At 44.3% G+C, this 22,240-nt stretch overlaps 3 protein-coding genes across 5 annotated transcripts in view; 1 reads left to right on the top strand and 2 right to left on the bottom strand.

The window, feature by feature from the left end:
- The window catches only part of LOC142557283 (uncharacterized), a 65,635-nt gene extending 48,972 nt beyond the window's left edge, over positions 1-16,663 (bottom strand). The window contains exons 1-2 of the mRNA XM_075669004.1: positions 16,588-16,663; positions 12,392-12,478 (exon numbers count right to left, since the gene is read on the bottom strand). The gene's annotated coding sequence lies outside the window, so the exon portion shown is untranslated. The remainder of the gene's footprint in view (positions 1-12,391; positions 12,479-16,587) is intronic.
- On the bottom strand, positions 4,462-11,702 carry LOC142557282 (uncharacterized). Of its 3 annotated transcripts, none has more exons than XM_075669001.1 (4): positions 11,392-11,702; positions 10,959-11,230; positions 10,109-10,232; positions 4,462-4,622 (listed from the first exon to the last, which is right to left on the bottom strand). In XM_075669001.1, exons 1-3 carry the CDS (start codon positions 11,410-11,412, stop codon positions 10,136-10,138), a joined length of 390 nt encoding a protein of 129 aa, XP_075525116.1. In that variant the 5' UTR covers positions 11,413-11,702; the 3' UTR covers positions 4,462-4,622; positions 10,109-10,135. The 3 variants fall into 3 exon arrangements, with proteins under 3 accessions (XP_075525116.1, XP_075525117.1, XP_075525115.1); XM_075669002.1 differs by having other exon boundaries at positions 10,113-10,232; XM_075669000.1 differs by lacking the exon at positions 10,109-10,232 and having other exon boundaries at positions 11,392-11,688.
- On the top strand, positions 12,994-21,411 carry LOC142557284 (uncharacterized). Its single transcript, XM_075669006.1, has 2 exons — positions 12,994-14,618; positions 18,346-21,411. The coding sequence occupies exons 1-2, from the start codon at positions 13,306-13,308 to the stop codon at positions 19,289-19,291; spliced, it is 2,259 nt and encodes a 752-aa protein (XP_075525121.1). The 5' UTR covers positions 12,994-13,305; the 3' UTR covers positions 19,292-21,411.
- Positions 21,412-22,240: the final 829 nt, after the last annotated feature.

Genomic DNA, 22,240 nt, shown 5'->3' with positions numbered 1-22,240 from the left:
ATATGATGTCTAACAATGCTGCAAGGCAGTGCAAATGCCATAGACATGCATGCATCTTTGTGACATGCACTGCTGTGTCTTAACACCTTCAAAACAGTTTCACAAACTTTTTTTTAGCAATACCCGACTCAACTTTGCTAAATTTTCTAAAAGCAATACTTCTACGTACATATACCACTGCTCACAATGCTTTTGTCACCAGTTGCAAAATGATGCATTCAGCTGCAAGTCGTCGTTGCATACCATAACGCCATATGAGACCTTTCATTTGCATTTAAAGCAGATGGTATAGAAATAAAAAACAAGTGCAGAGATCATGTATCTCTTTGCATAGTATGTAAATGTAATGATTCAGGAAAGCTTTGCTTATAGTGTATTGCAACAAAGGCAATGGATTTGCTGCAATTTAGCACCTAATAGACCAATCTCACCATGCCTAGCACGCAGATGCATGCTTTTTTCCTGCCATGTTACTTGTAGTTCTTAGGAGAATTTGGAACACGGTGGGAAGGCATTGCGTAATAGTTATATAGAGTTTGCATATTCACCAACATGAGTTTTGTGGAAGCAGTGGTGGTGGTCAGAGTGCATATTCAGCGACTACACTTCTGGCCAAGTTGAGGGGCTGGAGACGTGAAAGTTCATTATCTCAATGTGAATGGCATGTGTTTCAAAGCTTGCATCTGTTAACATGCACCAGCTATGTGAAGCAGATTCTTTTCTGTTTGCGGCAGAAAATACTCAAGGAAGTATATAAAGGAAGAAAAAAAAAGTTGCTCTCCAATGACGTTTTGCATTAATATCCAAGCTTGACAATCCCAAATTACGACACCTTGCATATAAATGGTGGTGGTCATGTGTTTACATTTCAGCAGTGACTCGACCAAGGATATAATCTGCATGCATGTTTAAATATAAGGACATGCATTGAAATTTACTTAATGATGTTTATTTGCTTGAAGAAAATGCTTTTGCAATGGTTAATATCACATACACTATGAGGAACTTGGAAGCAGTAAGCTTTGAATGGAATAAGGAAAGCAGAAACTTCAAACGAGATGGATAGAGAGACAGACACAGGACTCTCTTTCTGTCCCGTTTGAAGTTTGCACTTTCCGCTATTAGACTGATAATGAACCAACTAGCCCAGCAAAGGATTTTCTTAAATGGTAAGCTTTATGGCTTATTTGACTTGCTGTTTTCAAGCACTCTAATAGTTGTACGAAGCAACAAAGTTGGGTTGCACGATTTTTGTTACAAGGTGCTTGTTGGCACGTTTTCTTGATTCATTAAAGGACCTTAAAGATGAGCAATAATGCTTAAAAGTGACCAGTTGAATGCAAGGTTGTGAAGCGTTGGTTATGCTTTCTATTGCATTTTTCTTTTCCTGCAGAAAGTATAGAAATGCTTGGGTGAACTGTTTTTTTTCTTGAATATATGAGTGTGAGGTTAATTCTTTGTTGAGCCCGAGTGGTTACAATCTGCTTATGTCACAAGACGCATTCACTAATACGCAACTGTAGCCCTGCAGTTAAAGTGCTGTCTATCAACAATGCCAGGAGTTCAAGAAAGCAATGTTATCTAACCATCTAAATGAATGGGTAGATTTTTGATGGTCAGGGATGTGGCTAGGACTATTGTATAGCAGATGAGCGCAGGTATACAGACCGAGCAATGCATGTTTGTTCTTGTTTACAATGGCCAAGCCTGGCCGTGTGAGCAGCACTTCATACTGAATGCTCATTTGTCCGTTATATTTATCTGGTATTGCTGCATGTCTTCAAAGCCTCTCTTACTTCTAAGACTTCACTGCACATGACTGATCCTTTCATTTGTTCACATCTTTGTGCCTTTCACAGCATCGTCGTGTCCATTGTGGTGAAAATGCACGATTGCCACGTTCCATTTGCCTAAGTTTTACAAGCTGCACTAGCAGCCACAGCAGTTTTTCACGAAATCAAACCAACAAAAAAATTTTACTTGCTTTTCTGTCAGGCTAATTTGCTATAGTCCTTAAACATGTGTTCCTGTGGCAAGCTGTTGTCTTTTTGAAAGAAATAAAGACTTAGAGAATTTTGTTCCTTTGCATTTCATTGCAGCATACAGGGACGCAACAGTTTATTCCTTTACTATAATGTCACAATGCTTCAACGAAAAAAACTGTTGCCTATGATCAAAAAGACTCGGTGGATTACACATTTTATATGCTCTCTGTTCGCAACTCAGCTGTAGTGCAATTACCAGCATGCACCACAGCTGTGGTGGTGTAGAAAAAAATGAGACCAGTCTACTTTGCCTTTTATAATTTCAGGAAGGGCATTCCATCTGTCTCACCCCATTTCTTTTTATTAATAAATTATGTCGAGTAGGTTTTGCAAATGAACCATCTTTTTCCAGGGGTACATTATGTGACTGCTTGTATTATAGGATTATTTTTCTTCAAGCTTTAACAGGGACCAAGTTGCAAAGGTAGCATATATTATATATAATATTGCCAGCCCCAGTGATAGCAGTTCAGTAGCATCCGCACTTAGATGAAAGGTAAAACTAGTAAATTAAATAAGTGGTTGGAAAATACAGCACCTGATAAAATATCTGGCTAAATGCGAGGTGTGCACCTGTGCTTTTGTCCACACATCCAAATCACATAAGGTACACTATTGGACATGCTTCACTGTGGAGCTGCTAACCAACAAGACACGAGTGTGATTGACCATGTATGAACAAAGTAGGGTAATTCTGATCCAATTCTCATATGTAAAAGACAAATCAAGTAACAAGGAAGTTCCTTATATAGTTAAATATCGTGAACATGGTTCAGAACAGTATATGTGTGGTAGGACTAATGAGGGCTAACCAACAGCAAACCAAACAAAACATAAAGTACAAAACTGGAAAGTAGAGTGTAAGTTGCACAGACGTACACTATGAACTGCAACAACTGCTGCAAGGTATAGGTTGTGCAAAAGAAAAGGAGATACCTGAGGCTTGTGCTCAAGTTGAAGGGATCAGGAATGCCGATCCACCAGCTACACAATCATCCAGCTTGGCAACAACCAGCAGAGCCAGCAAGTGAAAGGGCAAAAGTATGCAGAAGCATGCTTTTCTCTAAATCAGATTACTGTTTAATTGATGTCAAAAGCATGACTTTAATTGTGCACAGCAGTAGTGATCAGGCTAGGCTAGCGTGCAGTTGGCACGCATGTTTCAAACATGCCAGAGTGCATCGCAAACCAAATTTCGCCATGCAGTCTGGCATGTTGCCATGCATGAGCAACACACCTGAGAACTTTCTTCGACATTTCACTTGTTTAGCTTCTTCCTCAATTTCTTAAAACATTGATGACTACTGTGGCACATATTTCAACACAGTGGCATAGCCAAAATTTTTTTTATAGGGAGAGCAGGTGGACGGGCTGCACCAACATGACTGCGGACGGAAAGGGGGCTGGGCAGATCCCATATAGATAGAAATTTTGTATGTGTGTGTGTGTGTGTGTGCACACGGGGGGGGGGGGGGGGGGGGAGTGAGGGCTTGTGCCCAGTTTGTTACCCACTGGCTTCGCCACTGCTTCCAGATAGTCCATGAAGACTTTGTCCCAAAATGTGGACATATCAGATAAATTGCACAAACCTGGATTCTGTATTTCTTTAGCCGAGGGGAACAAATACCTTTTCTTATGGGATTGTACAAAAATACTGAAGCGGCCTGTATGAACTTGAGGCAGCCTTCTTTTTACTATATGAAAAAACAGACTACAAAGCCAGAGAAAGCACAGGGGAAATTGTGTTTCATTGAAATGTAGAAATAAAGGAAATGAAAGTGGATGAAAAGGTGGGAGCTGAACCACATTATACGTACTGTGCTATACCAGTTAAGCTGTCATGAGGGCCCTCCCTTGTTCACTTTCTTAGGTATTTGTGTACACATACAAAAAGAGCACTAGTAGTGCTAGCCAGGACCACTCATAGCCAACAACAGCACATGTGGAACATCCCTTTTTAAGAACAGGAGTCACATAGTAAATCAGCTTTGCAGCAAGCAACTGGTCAAAGGTATTTTCTTTGGCTGCCTTGATGCCATGAGGGAGCATTTAAGGGCTTGTTGTTGTCCAGTTGCCTAATCCTGAAGTCATACAATTTGACATCATCAGTTAGAGATGTTCCACATCCCCTGACATGGCCGAGAGAAGCAGTGCTGGCCAACCCTCCCAGGACTACCCCTTACACATACACAGATAGCCAAGTAAATGGGAGGACGACCACATCAGTAGCTTAATTGGCAATGCACGGCATGCTTAATGCACAGTATGGGGGTTCGGCTCCCACCTTCAGCAAGTTGTCTTTCTATCAACTTTCACTTCCTCTTTACTTATTATTTCTACATTATGATTTCCCCTACATATTGTCCAGCTTCACTGTCTGCTTCCTTCACAACATAGTAAATAACAGAAAATTGGGTCCATCAATTTCCTTTATTCTTTGTGCCTCGTTCTCTACTGCTGCTGATAGTTTACAAAATCTCCTTCACAATCTGTCCTTGTGTGAAGAGAAATTCAATCACCGGACAACACCCTGTTTGAGAAAAGTCCAAAGTGATCGACAACTTCTTCGGTTTGGTGCTGAAAAAGATTTGAGAAAAAATACTCAGTAGTCATCCAAAACATATTTTTACACAATGCCTTAAAAAGTTTTTATTAGACAAGAGGATCATGCTAAGGGATAAAACTTATCAGAATTTCGTTATACAGATCAAGAGATTACTTTAACTGTGAGGTTTTGACATGTAACTTCACTGTGGTTTACATCGTAGGTTCTAGTTTATTTTGACCACTGGAGATTCCTTAAAGTGCGCCCAAAGCTCAAATGCAAGTGTTTTTACGTTTCACCCCCATCAAACTGTGGCTGTTAGAGCCGGGAATCAAACCACTGAGCTTGTGCTCAGCAGGGCACTATAGACACTGAGCTGCTGCAACGGATACCAAGGGATGACTGAAACAAGGCTTGCGAAATTCCACAAGGTGAAGAAAGACTCACGGGATGAAAAATTGGCATTTTCTTGATTGGCATGAGCCTAGAAACTTACACATTTGCGTACACCCACCTACCAGTATAGTGTCTTTACATTTCACATCTACGTAGTGCAGGTTCTACAATGACAAATTCCTGATTCGAGCTCAAGAATAGCGCGAAAATAAAATCCAAGAGAAGGACAGGACACAAAGCTTGATTCCTACAATGAATCTACGTCGTATTTCCATACAAGTTGCGAAGAATGTTCGTGCAAGCATGGTGCCTCAGATAACAGCGTAAGAAACAACAATGCTAGTATACATATCAGTTTAGGAAACAAGCTGCACCGCATTCTGGCTTCAAGACAAACTTAATTTGAGAGCAAGATCGAGCCTGAGTAGAACACGTTCCTATATACTGGTTTTCATAGTTTAGATTAGGGTTTCTCAACATGTGCATTTTGAAGTGTTGCGAGCAGGCGCAGAATGTAGATGCTGTAGCCTTCTTTGGGCTTTCTAGCAGGTTCTCAAGCAAGTCGTGATTCACAATCGAGCCGAGAAATCCGTGATTAGGGAAACCGTACAGTAGACGAAGAGTAGAGGTAAACGCTGCATTGAGTGCCATAAAAATTTGCGACAGCTCACTTACTCGCACATTATGCAAAGCCCCACGAAAGATGGAAAAAAAAAAGGAAAAGTCTTCACGATCAACGTACTCAAGTAAGCGACAGCAACAAACGTTTAGAAATATTTTAAACCTTTCTGTCATAACAGAAGAAAGTGCCGCCAAGCTGAAGACACTCACGAGCTCCATTTACAACAAATTCAGCAAACAAGAGCAACAGCACTAAAAAACTGAACAGTAAGCTGCACAAAACCACGTTATGAACCATAACAGGCACTGCAAGGTATAAGGAAATGAGTTGCTTTAGGCGTGGGCCCAAGTGTCGCTCATGATCGCAAGCTCAGGCACATTTCGGTTGTCCCAGCACAACTAACTAGCATATTTTGCTACACAATACAGTAAGGAACCATAAATTTATGTTTTAACTAAGATAAAAAGTGGAAGCAGCGCGCGCAAACTGTAGCAAAATTGTTAACTGGAACACGCCATACTTGTTTAAACGTCACAATCACGTGGTCAAAAATGTGACATCACTTCCGTGCATGGCAGTAGCGTTTTGGTATGGCATTTCGCCTCTACTACGCGTGTCACCAGTCACCGCCTTTTTTTAAAAACCCATATGGGTCTCAAGAATTTTCCTTTTCGTGTACCCTCCTTGATCTTGCGGGTTTCTACAGAACTGATTTGCCAATAATTGGGGTTAGGAGCAGGCAAATGGTCAACGACCCTGACTTTGACCGCCTCGATGCCTTGGGTTAGCAAACAAGAGTTTATTGGCTACTAGCCTGCTTCTAAGGTTACATGCAATTAAAATAATTTACATTTACTAACACATGCAGGATCGTCCTAACACCGTATGCTTCCATGAACTCATGCACTGCCCAAGATCATAACACACGAAAAGCACAGTTCACGTTAGCAGGCCTTGCAAAGCATGCCAAGATGCACACCTTGAAATTTATTTGAATTGTTTGAGTGCTCCCTAATATGGTCATTTCATGGGACATTAAAGGAAAATACAAAGCAGACTACTAAGCAGTAGTGGACTATAGTACTATTTGCAAGCGTGCTAAATTCTTACGCCTCAAGTTTCTGTTCCACCTCCTTAATGGGGGCTACAAATTACACAGTGGTGCATATGTATCTTTCTCTGAACAGCGAAACACTAGAACTAAACACCTTAAACATTTAATTGAATACAGGTTCCACACAGACACATTCAGGTATTTTTTCTTTCCTCAGACAATCAGTGATTAGAATTCATTGCCTAGTGATATAATTTGTTCACCTGACGATTTCCTTCCTATGCTGGAAAAATAGGTCTGAGTACGCATCTTAACTTATAAGTATCGCCTACAGACACTGCAATATGTTTGTAATTGGTTTGGTGTACTTTTTTTGTTGTTTGCCTTATGCTTCTGCATTTTTGTTCATTAACCTTTAAGGGCTGACTCAGGAAGGTCACACCCTCTTATTGTATTGCTCAACTACATCTTCTCGTAAACTACAATATTAACAAGTGTATAAGTTTGCCATTCATATTTTCCCATGTCCTGCAACAGCCTCGAAATGGAGGCTAGCAGTATGTATGAAATAAATAAATAGATGCGGCCTATTAAAGTAGCATTCCATAAACCTCACAGTGCTTGTTTCGTGCCAACAAGACTTAGTTTACGAGGAAATTGCGTCTGAAGGGTCCGCATACCTAGAGAGGAATTCAAATCACCTGCTCCTGAGCAGGGAGTGGCGACGTTGCATACGCCACGACTGCCCTTTGCTTTCATCGGTGAGTAAAACAGCGCCCTACAGATGGTGCTACAGTTTTCTACGAAAAATGCGTACGTGCGGCCATGGAGCAACCGACCCAAGACAGAACATTGGATTCACCACTGCAGCTGCTCTTGGTCAAGTGGCATGGACTGTCCAGACATACCACGACATCACATGAACATAAAATTCTCTGCGACTTGAAGTTTGTGCAAGTTTCGCGAGCCAGAAAAGCCAGCTCAGCACTACATAATAACTACTGAAACACAAAAGCGTGGGCGATGCTTTCAAGGGTAACCTCAATAGGTTCTTTTTTCTAAAAATCAAATAGAACTAGACAAGAAGCATTTTCTTTCATGTTATAATGCAATGCAGCGATATTTTTATTACTAGTAGATGAGTTCCAGTGACAGAATTTTAATGAGGAGTGCCTTCATCATCTGGCTAGTACTTGAATGTCTAAGGGAGTGTCTAATTGTGTCCTGCATTTACTTCAGTTTCTCAATTACAAAAGCTCTATTCGCAGTAATATTATTACAATATCATCGAGCAATGCTCAAAAGACGGGCCGCCACGAGAACGAAGATGACGTCGCAGCTCTTAGTGCGAGCGAGGGTCGGCCTGGCTGCCTGGCTCCAGTGTAAATAACCTGTAAATAGCCCCTTTCGTCTGTCTTTTCACACGTAACATTCTGGTGGAGGTGCGGGGTACTTCAGAAGCCGCCGCCTTCTCTCGTCTCGTCACTCTTCTAACCTCACCACCCATTCTCGCCCACTTCGACCCTGATGCCCCTACAGAATTGCGTACAGATGCCAGCGGTCATGGCGTAGGTACCGTCTTAGCCCAGCGTCAGCGTGGACAGGATCGCGTTATTACTTATGCGAGCCACCTCCTAGCACAATCGGAGCACAACTATTCCATTACGGAATGAGAATGCCTTGCTGTCGTCTGGGCAGTTGCGAATATCTGTCCTTACCTTTACAGTCGCCCTTTTTCCGTAGTCACTGACCATCATGCTCTCTGCTAGCTTTCATCACTAAAAGACCCTACAGGCCAGCTTGGTCGATGGGCTTTGAGGCTACAAGAATTTTCATATTCCATGGTGTACAAGTCTGGCCGCCTGCACCAAGACGCTGACTGCTTGTCGCGTTACCTGTTGACAACTTTGACTCCTCCAATATTGCCAGTGCTTCTTGTGTATTCTCTGTATCACAGCTGCTTCATTTCCCCGACGAGCAACATCATGACAGCTACATCAGAGCACTCATAGACCATTTTGAACATTCTCCAGCCGATGCTGCTCTACGCCTCTTCGTCCTCCGTAACCTTCATCTGGACGGCTCTGAGTTTCTACTTGTAATACCTAAACACCTCCGCTCCACTGTTCTAGAAGAGCTTCACGACGCACCAACGGCAGCACACCTTGCCGTATCTCGAACCTATGACCGTGTACATTGCCGTATTTTTTGGACGGGCCTTGCCCGTTCCGTACGATGTTGTGTCCCCACTTGTGAACTTTGCCAACGACGTAAGAAGCCTTCCCAGCTCCCCACCGGTTACCTGCAGCCGCTCGACATCCCTACCAAGACCTTCCATCGTGTCGGCTTAGACCTTCTCAGCCCATTTCCGGAATCCGGAATCTACATCAGGCAACAAGTGGGCTGCAGTCGCAGCGTACTGCAAAACAGTGCAGTTTGCGGCTTTGAAGCTGGTCGGGGCACAGCATGGCATTGGCGTGTTCAATAAGAGCATCAACCTTTTAAAAGGCGGGAGCTGACGCATACGCTTTCCATTCCGCGTTGTGGTACTTGTTAAGTCGTCAGTCCTCACATCACTGGCAACTGCGCTTTCCATGCTCATATGTTGACATTTCTCATGGAATTGTCATTCTTCTGCCTGTCCGTGTAGAGGTTAAGATGTCCTCTTTGCCACATTAGGGCGAGAAAATTGTTTAATAAATCAAGATTAACATAAAATACATGTTTTCTTTAGATTGTTGCACTGGGTGATCTAGTGCCTCACTTGAAACAATTTTTGTGTTTCCATCGCTATGAATGTTCGCACTCATGCAAAAAAAAAAAGACCCATTCTGTCACGCCAAAAATGTGTGCAACAGTGTACAACATTTATCGACGTGAAAGCAAATAATTTTGCTAGTGGCTCTCATACCACGAGACAAGGGTGTATGAAAAATCATGCCAACCATTTTGCATTGTGCTGTGGGTTGGTCTATGAGATACCTCTCGGCTGTGGCAAGTTCTATGTAGACCAAACGGCCCAATGCCTAAATGACTATTTGAGGGAGCATTCAAACAATTTAAATAAACCGGATGGTGCAGCGCACATTGCAAGGCCTGCTCATGTGAGCCGTGCTTTCCAACATTGTGATCCTGGGCAGAAGTAGCAACAAAACAGCACATGAACTCGCGAAGGAATATTTTATCAGAGAGATGGTGCACATGTCAGTAGCACTTCAATTGCCTTAATTCCCCAGAAGTGCACTTGTTTAATGCCGATTTGTAGCATTACTAGACAAACTAGCACTGTCACAACATTTGCCTCTTGCATGTGCACAAAATTTGTACCCTATCTTCCATCCTTTGAATCATTAAGTCAGTTGGTAGTTCGCACTTTCATGCGTCCTTCTTCTATAAATATCTTTTTGCGCACAAAAAAAAAAAAATGCGTCGCAGATTTCACCAACTTGCCCAAGACGAAGTCCTAGTCAGTTTCAAAAATTTCCTTCAGAGATTTTCTTGTTGTGATGAGAATTTCTGTCAATGCATGGCACTCTGTTCGAACAAAGGGACAGGTGGTTGACAACTTCACTGAAGATGGGAGAAAAGAAAGGTTATAGAGGCAAAGATTGTCACATTATCACCCAGATATGTTCCCTAACGCAATGCCTAAAGAGTTTTTTTTTTTTTTTTGTTGGACAAAAGGATCAGGGTAAAGCTCAAGACCTATGAGCATTCTATTGCACAGACAAAAGGATTAACCAAACAAGCCCTGTGAAGTGCAGCAAGGTCAAGGAAGATTCATACAATGGAAACGGCATTTGCTTGAGAGCGGCATGCATGGACCTGCAAGCCCACACTGGTCATATTAGCATGCATTTCACATGTATAACAAAATGCAGGTTCCTGCAATGAAGCTACGTCATGTCTACAAACAAGTTGCGAGGAACATTTGCGCAAACCTGGTACCTCGCACAGCGCCATCATAAGAAGCAATACTAAATAGCAGCTTAGCAAACTAGCTGGAAGAAATTTAAGAAAATTTCTCGGTCTTCAAGACAGCCAAACTTTACAACAAAATTGAACCAAAGTAGAGCTATGAGTGGCTGGGCCACCTTTTGCAATATTTGTCTTCATAGTTTACATTCAGGTTGCTCAACATGTGCCTTTTGAACTGTAACGAGCAGGTGCACAAGCAAGTCGCGATTCGCTAGCCACCAAAATCCGAGGTAAACAGGGAAACAGCATGAAGATGCAAGACAAGAAACAGTAGAGGTAAATGCGACATTGCCGTAAAAAAATTGCAACAGCACTTACTCGGGCAATATATGCAACAGCAATCCTACGAAGGATGAAGAAGAAACTTTAATAGAGAATGGTCCGGCAGTTTTTGTCAGGTGGCGGCTCGAAGTCCTTGAACTCGAGCGGCACCTTCGGCTTGCCGGATGGCCCAGAGCTGCGGTCTGCCAACTCTGAACTTTTGAGAGTCGTCTCCCAGCGGCGGCAACGCCGATGGAGAAGGTCCCCGGCGGCCCTCGAAGCCGGGGCGGCGCCGGGAAGAAGCGAGCTCGAGGCTTCCCGCACTCTGGCTGCAGCGACAAGAGTTTAGAACGCGTTTAAACGTTTTTACCATAAGAGAAAAAAGTTGTGCCATACTGAAAGCCAACATGTGCCCCATTCACAACAGCAAATTCAACAAACAAGACCACTGAAAAACGTAACAGGAGCTACATAAGACCACACTACCAACCATAAACGCGCTGCAAGGCATAAGCTCCAGCGTTGCGTCCAAGTGTCGCTCGTGAACGCAAGTTCGAACACCATCCGATTCTTCCAGCGCAACTAGAACAACATCCTAGCACACAATACAGTAAGAAACCGTAAAATTGTGTCTTAGCTAAGCTGAAAAGCTGAAGCAGCTCCAGCAGCGCGCGCAAAACTATAAACCGGAACACGTCATACTTGTTTAAACAACGTCATCATAACTCTGACGTCACTTCCGTGCGTGGCAGCAGCGTTTTAGTATGGCATTTCGCTACTACCACGTGCGTGTCAGCAGCTTACGCCAAAAAATAACGGTGCAACACAGGGCCTCCGGGATTGGCAGTTATGGTTGTCGCACGTAGAGTTCATGCATATACGTTGGGAGCTCGCGCCGATTGCTTGCTGTGGTTTTTCCTGCCGCGTTCGCACATCCTTTATGCGCACGGCAAGCGCTGGGTTTGCAAATGTACTTTGTGTGTGTGTGTGTGTACAGGCGCCCAAATCTTTAACTGGCGTGCGCGAGCGGCGACTTTTCCGTGCGTCAGCGCCGTATGACCGGGCGAGGCTGGAAACAGCTTAGCAGACGATGGGCCCAGCTGAGCGCGCTTTGTGTGTGTGTGTGGGTGTGGGTATGCGCGCGCGCGTGTGTGCGTGCGTGTGTGCGCGCGCGTGCATTGAGGTTCCTGCATATAAACGATCACAACTCCGAGCTGCTTTAGATCGGGCACATTGAGAGGATTGGCTGTATTCTTGCCCTTCGGCGCCCTAGCTTTTACTGAGAGAAATGTCTAAACGTTAGCGGCGGCATTCGTCAGAGATCAGCTGTTTTTTTTTTTTTTTTTTCTTCAGTGAAACCTGGTGACCGCTTTTCTGGCTGATACAAAATGAAAGGAATCCCGTGCAACCGACCAGGTACAGTGCAGGTGCTCCTTCCGGGCTTTTCATCCTCGTGTATTTCGAAATACTAAAATCATATGCGTGCTTACCGAAGAGAACGAGCAGACGAGTGTTTGTCTTCTGCAACCGAAATGCTGAGCCATTGGCTGAGCAGACGATCAGGAACACTGCATGATCTGTGGTCGGAAACGTGCAAGCATAGACGGCGTTATTGATGTATCTTAACAGTTTGTATTATTTATTTTTTTGCAAATTATAAGAATTTCAGTTGTATTTTGAGCGTGTTTTAGTTTATAAATTCAGAAAGTTTTGCACAACATGTTTAGATTTCGCGCGCTAGGCACGCCGGTCGATCGTAGCGCCACGCTAGTGGCGTCATCACAGAAGCGTCCCAGTTCTCCCATTGTTTTTCCGCTCACACGATACACTGTCCCATTCCACACACCATACAGTTACGAATGGCATGCGGGTTATCAGCTTGACATAGCATTCCCGAGAGGAAAGTAGCGGGCGCGGCATTTCCAAGAAAGGAAACGCAAGCAAGGCAGATGACGATTATCGTTGTGTGGCATAGATACACTCTTAAGGGTATAACTTTGCATAAGAGTGTAAAGGGTGTAATTTTGTTTTAGAGTGTAGTTAAAACGAAAACAAATGACGTCATCGTAGCTAAGGGGGCGTTGCATGCGACAAGGCAAGACGACAGACCACGTGGTCTCTAGCGTCAGCACGCATGGCAGGGATGCATAGGCGGCGTGCTTGCACGGAAGAAGCGACGCTTTCATTTCCATGTCATATCCATGGGTGCAAACATGAGCAAGGAGCAAGTTAAGTAAGCTTTCACCGTGCCTCTGCATGAACCAACGTACGCCGACTTGCAGTTTTGGTGGAAAAGGCTCCTCGACACACTGACTCATTCGACGCCCCTTGTTTACATTAGCCACCCAAGATACACTTATCGCATGCTTCGTTGCCGGGGCCAAGAGCTTCACAGCGAACTGATATGGTCGACCGGCAGTCATCCTTGGAAGGAGGAATTGACAGAAGCTTGAAGACGGTCCGAACAATGGAGGCGCCCGGGGATTGCCAAGACGTAACGCACACCGCCGCCGAAACCGTCAGCGGTAAGCCGTCTCGAAGAGTCGCCCATTACATCGACGACCGCATCCGTCATATCCGCGGCGTCCTCGCCCGCAGCGGCATCAACTTCGACCGGGCCTGCACCTTCGATGCCAATGGCGACTGTTGGCTGTCCGCAAAGTTGACTCCGTGGAACAAGCTAATCGCACCGCTGGGCCTAGAGCTCAGCGAGTTGGAACCGTCGAAGCTCTACCTTCGCTCCATCAACGTCGATGGTCGGATCCAGCCTGACGTGAAAGCGGTGCACGAGAGCGCGTACATCTTCACGTGGCTGCCCAAGCAGCACGCGTGCGTGCAAGCCATACATCTGAACGAGAACGTCCTCTACCAAAAGCCGGCGTACGCGCTCAAGCTTGCGCTTGGCGAGAGCGCCGGCTTGCGTCACCTCAGGCTGAAAGGCGGCTACTCGACGCCTTTCAGCGAACGCGACCTGTCCGCGGGCATGAAGCCGTTGGCGGGCCTCGAGAGCTTCGAATTCCTCAAGCTGGACATCGCCTCCCACAATCTTGCCGGCGACATCGCGGCTCTTCTGCGCAGGAACGCGGACCACCTTGCCAAGGTAGCGTTCGAGCGCAACGCACTCTCGCAACGAAGCACTGCCACCCTCCTCGCCGCGCTCGCCAAGTGCGAGGCCCTTGCCAAACTTTCGTTCGACCACAACCACCTGAACAAGGCCAACATCGCAGCGATGGCCTCAGTGATCCGCTCCTGCAACCAGCTGAAGGAGCTCTCCCTTCGCTACAGCTTTGGGGAGAAAGGACACATCGGCCCCATCGCGGAGGCGCTGCAGTTGAACGTGTCGCTCGTGGAACTGAAGTTGCACGCGTGTGAGGCGCCTTTGGCACCGCTCTTCAAAGCCCTGGAGACGAACGCGACTGTAAGGCTGTTGGACCTGGACTCTTCCACGTTGTCCACCACCGCTACGGCGTGCCTTGCCGAAGCTCTGCGCCACAACAAGGGACTCCGGTCGGTCGCGCTGCAGCACTGCAGTGTTGCTGACTCTGGCGCCGTAGTGCTTGCCAGCGTAATGGCGCAAAATGTTACGCTCGAAACACTGGACCTGTCTTACAATTACGTTGGCTTACGAGGCATCACGGCTTTCTGCCAGGCTCTGGGGAAGAATGACGTTCTAAGAAGAGTCACCTTCGAATCCTTCGAAGCTTCAGATCAGGAAAGGTACGTGAACAGGGGTGCCTGAGCTACGACTGCAGTCAGGCGTCGCAGATAGACTGGTGGAGTCGCGTTGAGATGACTGAATCTCTTGCATGTCGTTTAGCAGAGTCTGCAGGTTGACACAGTGTCACGACTCAGAGTCGATGCGTTAGCTCCTCCTGAGTAGTGGCACAAGGGAAATGGAGTCTGGTGCCTGGCTTTCGCCAATTGCCTTCGTGAACGAGACAAAGGCCTGATGAAATCAAGCAAGGGCAGTAATTTAATGAGATTTCTAAGCTACCAAACAAACTGGTGTTATTAAGTAGTGAATGTTAATATGCTATACAGAAAAAGTATGAAAGTGACAATTCCGAAGGACAGGTGTAACAATGTTGGACAATTACGATGTGCAATCACAACATGAACAATGAACATCAATTCAAACTACATTTCTAAATAATAATTGGGAAAGCATATATTTAGTCCACAGTCCACAGAATCAAAAGTGGCATGCATCAAACTGGGCGCGCCGACAGTCCGTCCCAACAGATGCGGCCCGTAAGTGACCCTCGATGGCGGCGGCTGGCGGTGTTCCAAGTCGGGGCACGATGTCAGCAGCTTATTTGCCCGGTAGTTGCTTTGCGTTCATCATTCCCAGAGCAGACTGCTGGAGTGTCGGATCGGCTCGTTTTCATAAAACTCTCGAGGTGTCTCCGTTCCCCTCCTGGCGTCCAGACATGGATCACACACGCACACTGGATCTCACCGTAGTTCAGACTCCACTGGCGGTAAACTTCACCGGCAGTCGATTTGATCGCACGCAAAACAATAGCTGTGGACAAAGACTGCTGCACGTAGGCCAGGCGTGCTTCCACCGTGGTTCAGATTCTGCTACTGGTCACTTTCACTGGCAAGCAGTATAATAGCACACAAAACAGCTGCGGACGCAGCCATTTTCACGGGGTCCGGCCACCATGGTTTCTACCCTACCAGCGGTCGCCTTCTGCGTCGAACAATTTAATCACACACACAACAGCAGTCACGAATGCACACAGCTCACGTGCTCTGGATGTACCCAAGATCGTGTTCCCTTATAAGCCATTTGATTATAATTTTTCTTTGCATTCTTCATAGTGGAAGCAACTCGCAGGCACTCTCGCATCACCTTCCTGGAGTATGATCCTAAAGTTACCCGAGTTAAGCCTTTGAGCCTAAATATTAGGGGTGTTGGCCTAGTTTGACGTTACATTATCTCCATCTGAGTAAGGTTATGCAGCAGCTATACTTTTCCATTATTCATTCCCAGCCTACGTATTGCGTTCTAGTCCCGGGCACCTGTAACAACACAGATGCAAACAGGCTGTGGTATTCCCTAAAAAAACGCACATTGTGTCTAATAAGGTAGCATAGCCTAACACATGTAACTTTTTCATGTGTTAATGTGACTCTGTGTTTTTTTTTTATTGTTTTAAGCAACTAGCTGGACTGGTATTTCAGAATATTAGACAAGGTTTCCAACACCTGACTTTATAGTTCACATAATCTGAATGTTGCAGCACTTGTCAGCCCAATAAGTTGCACAAACTTTGGAGCACGGTCAATAAACAATCAAATTGCTGCACTATGTAATTAGAATCCTGATGGAATATGCAAAACGAGACCACTAACATATTCCAATTTAAGAAATCTTTCCAGTTGACGAAAAAGTAATGTGTTTCTCGTGTAAATAGAAGATGTACTGGGTTTGGTGTAGTGTTTCATAACATTTGTGCAAATGCATGTGGCCGAATTTCTTTTTTCGTTATATTTTGCTGATTGCTTGATTTGTTGTGTACTGTTTGGCTTTCATTCCTGTATGACTAACACACACACCGTGCATACTTCTCCACGAGTGCGACATAGATTTGTTTTGTTAATGGGTGTTTAATCTTTTCGATCAAGTGTCCCATCTCTATACGTAGCATATGTTAGTTTGTGTTCTGCGTTGCTGTACCTCTCTGAAGTGCGGTAGGAGGTTTAGGTCCAGTCGGAAGACAGATAGCCTCCTTTTCTCTCCATGGCAGTTGCTCAGATTCTGCAAATAAAAATGAAAAAAAAAATCCAGTGAAGCTTTTGCAAACAATGACACATCATAAACTGCTACTCTTGAACTTTGAGTGTGAAAATGCCAGTGGTTAAAAGGGGTGGCTCTGTATTCTTTAATGACTGCACGTAATATAACCCCAAAAATGCTTATGTTTGTTTTGTCTAAATGTGTTAAACACCTCAAGAATAACCATAATCAACTGAAAGAAAAAAAATTTGCAGCAAACTTCTTTGGCAATAGGAGGGAAACACTAGGCAGGAAACTAGAAGTGGGCCTCACCCCAAGTAGTCTATGGCTTCGCCTTGAATTTGTACAGACAGCTCTCGTCATGTTAACTATATGTGTACATTTCATTTGCTTTACATCACGTGTGTGACACTACTGTAGCCGGAGACTTTGTATCAATCTCTCCTGCATGCGCTTTCAAAAGAATGCAAGATGTGTGCCAAACTACTTCCTCTTCACCCTCTGTGCCTGCTCTAAACCTGCTCAAATGATGCTGCCTGTCATTCAGTGTTGGTCGAAGGCATTTAGCCAGAAAGATTGTACTCAATACCAGCAAGAAAAAATTTCTTAATTTTAAGCAAAGCTTTCTTTTCCTCTACCTTCGATTTTCCCACTGCTGCTGCTGCTGTGGCTTCTTTGCACACTGAATCGAGGGTGGTTCAGAGCATGTATATATACATGGAAGGAGCACGACAGAGACGAAAGGAGACGCGAGAAACTCGTTTGGACCTTTGCACCGCATCGAATGTGCACAATGCCCTCTGGAGCTCTGTGGGCGTCACCACATTAACCTCATGAGAAGGCAGGGAAGCGCTACAACTGTAGACATGACAGTGGTTGCGGGGAAATTATATAAACTTAAGTTCAAGGTACGCTACCTTTGTGCTATTGCTGAAAATTAAACACCATGCAATTATGTTAAGCACCAAATTAACAGCTAATTAAAGCGCATTGCAGGGTCTAGGCAACAATACGGAAGCGGCTGCGCATCCAATCAACAATTCTGTGCGCGCCGCAGTAGCTTTTTGGCTATGATATTGCCGCGCGACGTTGTGGATTTGATCCCGACCACGGCACCCGCATTTCGATGGGGGTGAAATAAAAAATGCTCGTGCACTTAGATTTAGGGACACGTTAAATATCACCACAGTGTCAATATTAACCCAGAGTCCCCCACTGCAATGTGCCTCATACTCCGATTGTGGTTTTGGCATGTGCAACTCCATAATCCAATTCAAGTTTAACACTTCTGCCACGATGCGATGTGCCATATCAGGCAATACAATGCTCAACCCTCTCAGAGTTTATGAAATACAGCACACAACGCCTCAAGCAAACACCTCTCCCTGCGTGTTCTGTGGACTACACAGACAGCAGTGGTGTACGTGGTGTACATCAACTCACCACTCTCATGTTGGACCAGACGTTGAAGAAATTAAACATTCACCATCAACATCACTACTAACCATAGTTAGTCAAAACAAACAGCACAGAAAGCTGTGCTTACATCGATTCCCACAGTGCATGGGATCGGCATGATTTTCTATTATGTTGCCTGTAGGCAGCATTCACCAGTAAAATGTTAATGCCTGTCTCATTTAACAGCAAAACATTCCGTGCTTGCGTGTGTGTTCATAGCAGCTTTATTGTGCATTACAGGAGGGACTTGGCTCATCTGCTGAACCAGTGCCAGTGCTATGGCCGCATCGCACTGCCATGGATTGACGTTGACCTGACACCGCTGACGATGGCATTGATGCTGGATTCTCAGTCTCCCTTGGAACTCGAGCTTGATGAAACTAACGAGCTCTCCTGCTCACTTTTTTGCGCACTTTTTGACGCTCTTGCCACCAACACTGTGGTCAGGGTCTTAAAGGTAGAGGCACGGCACTACGAACCCCTCAAGGCAGAAGCACTGCGCAAAGTGTTGATCTCCACTGAGTCTATCAAGAGCCTGGAGCTGCAGATGGGCATCAATTCGTTCGAAGGGTCCCTCCTTGTCGATGTATCCAAAGCCCTACTGGTCAACACAACTGTGACTGAGCTGACCATATACACGCGGGAAGTGGGCCTTCGCTCTTCTAAGGAATTTGCCAAAATGCTGTCACACAACAGAACGTTGACGAGGATAGTGCTTCACTGTCAGTACCTCGAAACAAAGCGACTGGAGATGCTCTCTCGGGGAATGATAGAAAACAGGGTTGTCACATCATTCACGTTCAACCACCCCTTGCGGAGAAATCATTCCACATTCCGTCTTCACGAGGCTCTCAGGCGAAACATCACCTTGCTCAACATGGCAGTCAAGTTTGTGATGCAGACCAATCTGACAAAGCACTGTGCCCAAGCATTTGAGATGTTGCGCGGAACTTCTTCGTTGGTGTCGCAGGTCTCTAAGGTATGTGGGAAGTCCGAAAAAGATGCCGTGGCAGACATTGATGCAGCAGACAAATACATACGTTCGCATTATCTCTATGTGACTGGAGTTGTCAGGTTTTCTGTGAAGTGCTACCCCAGCACACAGACGCAGGTGGATGCATTGAATGATTACTGCTGGCTAGCAATTGCAGAGTTCCTCAAGGTTTCTGATGTGCTTGATGAATAATGATCTGTTGGTGCTATTCATCGTCCTTATTCTGTTTATGCTACTTTGTATTTATGTGCGCTATTACTTGCTTATGTAAACGTTGCCCAGCGATGGTGAACGTGCTCACTGGAAAAACCTTGTGCAACCGGCTTTTCATTACGTTGTATAGAGTGCCAGTTCCTCAAGTGTTCTTGTGTTTAAGGATCAATAATATTGTGATACTATTATTTAAGTCTCGTTAAACAATGTTGAAAAACTTTTAACACTTTCTTTAGCCTGTTACGTTTTATTAAGTTGAAAACGTACCTGGAAAGTACTTGTGACAAAACTTGTTGCTGTAATTTATTGTTCAGAATGGGCAATTTATCATTGTATTTCCCTGCCTGCACATGTCTGTGCGATTACATTTGGCTATAAAAAGTTTTGCCACGTGTTGGCAGTGGTGAGATTCTATTGTTGCTTAATGTCAAGCATTGGGTTCAATTCAGTGTTGCAATAACCTCATTTCACTGAGGATCTGGTACAAAAAAATATTCTTGCGCACAAGCTTAGCTGCACCTCAGGGAGGGCCATCTGGTCTACACTAATCGAGAGTCCTCTAGAAGGATGCATCTTGGAGCTTAACTGGCTTAAGTCATTTTGGGACGATAAACATCAGTTAGAAGTACTCGGGGCAACCCGGTCAAGACTGAGTGGTGGCTTTGTTCACTTGGTGTATTTTTGGAATGTACTTCTGAAATGTACTATTGCGCTTCACGAGTTGCTATGTGGGTATACATCCGTCAGTTCTTTCAATAAAAATGGATGAGTGCCATTCTTGTAAACAGGTTACTACCAGTCATTGGATTTGTGTTCAACAATACTTGCAGGTGCTGCCATTTGGACACTGTATGGCAGCAAGTGGCAGTCCGTTAAATTTTACGAACCTACCCACGCAGCAGCAACGATAACTTTAATGAATGTGTAACGGCCGCTGTTACTTGAATATGTTATGAGTAAGCTTAATAAACGTTTCTTTCAGTGGCCTTTCAATGTTCCTCGAGAGCATAGTTTACAAATTTTTTGAAAGTCAATAGGTGTGACAAATTTTTTACTATTTCACCCATTTTTTAGTAATGTCCTTGAGTGCCGTATTTTTTCATTTTCTAAATTGGCAAAACTGATTTCAACACTATCAAGCATTATTCAATGTACATACATGTTGCAGGTGATTGAACCATGGTTTGAAAAAAAATACCTATGACACTACGACTTGCAGCTAAACTTTGATGTGACTGGACCGGAGAATGTTTATTTGTATCGAATACAATCAAAACTGATGTGAATAGCATAATGCTTATTCAAGAGCAAAAAATGATTATTGCCTGCCTGTTCTTTCATGCACCAAGAAATGCTGAGACAGCTGATGCAGCCAATGCTGAGCTTTCAGTGATGAGGCACTGCAACGCACAATTTCAAAAAAGGATGATGGTCCAAATCAAACTGACAGTCTAATTAGGTAGTTTATTTTGACAATACTGGAATAATATTCTTGGCACATTGAGCCCCACCCCCCCTATTGTGTGCTTTCTTTCACCTCGGTGCGGCCTGAGGCCAGACCCTGTCCAAACCGTTGGAAAATAACTTTTGCACCAGATGTTCTCCTCCATATAATGGAGCATAACTAGGCCTGAATTTTGAAACAAAACCTGCTTGTATCATTGCAATTACTTCACACATCTCTCTTCATGATCAACCAGTAGCATTGACGAGCAAGGCGTTTAATCATGCATAGGCACAATGGCACATTCGTTGTTCATTGCAAGCTCTTATCTTTATTTTGAAATGATGGTGATCAGGCAGATTGGGCTTTGCTCTTTGTCAATATATCAAGATTGCTAGAAATGTTGCATGAAAAATCCACCAGTTGCGTTACTGTACTGAAACCACGAAGGAATTCATGTTGAGCATTAGAACGAGGGTACTAATTGGATGTAAGGTATTTTATTATATGCTTGTGTATAGCATGCTCTAGCACCTTGCAGAAACTTGAGTTAGGTGATACAGGCCCAATTATTGTTTTTCACCAGACTTGCGGAAAGGCAGGACTTTGGGTAGCTCGCAAGAGTGGGCACAATTCCTTATGTCAATGATTTTTTTTTAAATTACAGCTGAATAATGTGAGCACCAGAGAAAGTAACAAACCAGAAATCTGTTTGGAATATTGTCAGCACCTGTGCACTTTTTTGTGTCTCGGTTCAGTATCAGATTTATGGTACTACTTTCGCTTATTATAACATCGCTGAGAGTGAGCTCTGGAGTGCTACCTGTAAATGGGGCAAAATGTTATCACCTTGTGCTAGCATAGGTTGGAAGCAAACATTGAAAGAATAAGCTATCTTGTTCGGATCTGAATTGGTTCTGCCTTCTGATATATATTACAGCTGTGTTGACTGGCAAGATGGAACTCCAGAATTTACGCGAGTTAGGTTGCTATAATCCTTGTAATCGAATACGAAAATAAATGTCTTTAGCTGTGCAAGTTTTGCTACGCAGCTACAAGTTTTGCTACGCAGCTACGCTTTAGCAGTATTAAAGCGTACAATATTAACTGGATCATTGGCCTTTTTAGCCGTCGCAAATGACAAACACAATGTGCCGATTGCAGTATACTGCGGTTCATCCAGGAGATCTTAGGATTTGTTGTTTTAGTCTTTATGGGAACAAATCGACCATTCACAGTTGTACAGTGCACTGAAAAGCGTCAACCAAAGCATTGGCATCATCCTGAAGACCAAGCGCGTGAAAGGAATCAAAGAAGTTAAAAATATGTCATAGGTATGTTCCTGGCACGAGAAACTGTAAAATGAGGTCCAAGTAGATCAATGAGAAGGGAAGGGAAACATTCGCAGCTTTGTGGTAAGAAATGCCGTCTGCTATATTGGCACTTAAAACCGTTTGGGTGAACTTGGAACTGAGAAAAGCCCT

The sequence above is a fragment of the Dermacentor variabilis genome, chromosome 9 (genome assembly GCF_050947875.1).
Source record: "Dermacentor variabilis isolate Ectoservices chromosome 9, ASM5094787v1, whole genome shotgun sequence".
Classification (NCBI taxonomy): domain Eukaryota; kingdom Metazoa; phylum Arthropoda; class Arachnida; order Ixodida; family Ixodidae; genus Dermacentor; species Dermacentor variabilis.
This window is presented reverse-complemented; position numbering and strand designations above follow the sequence as displayed.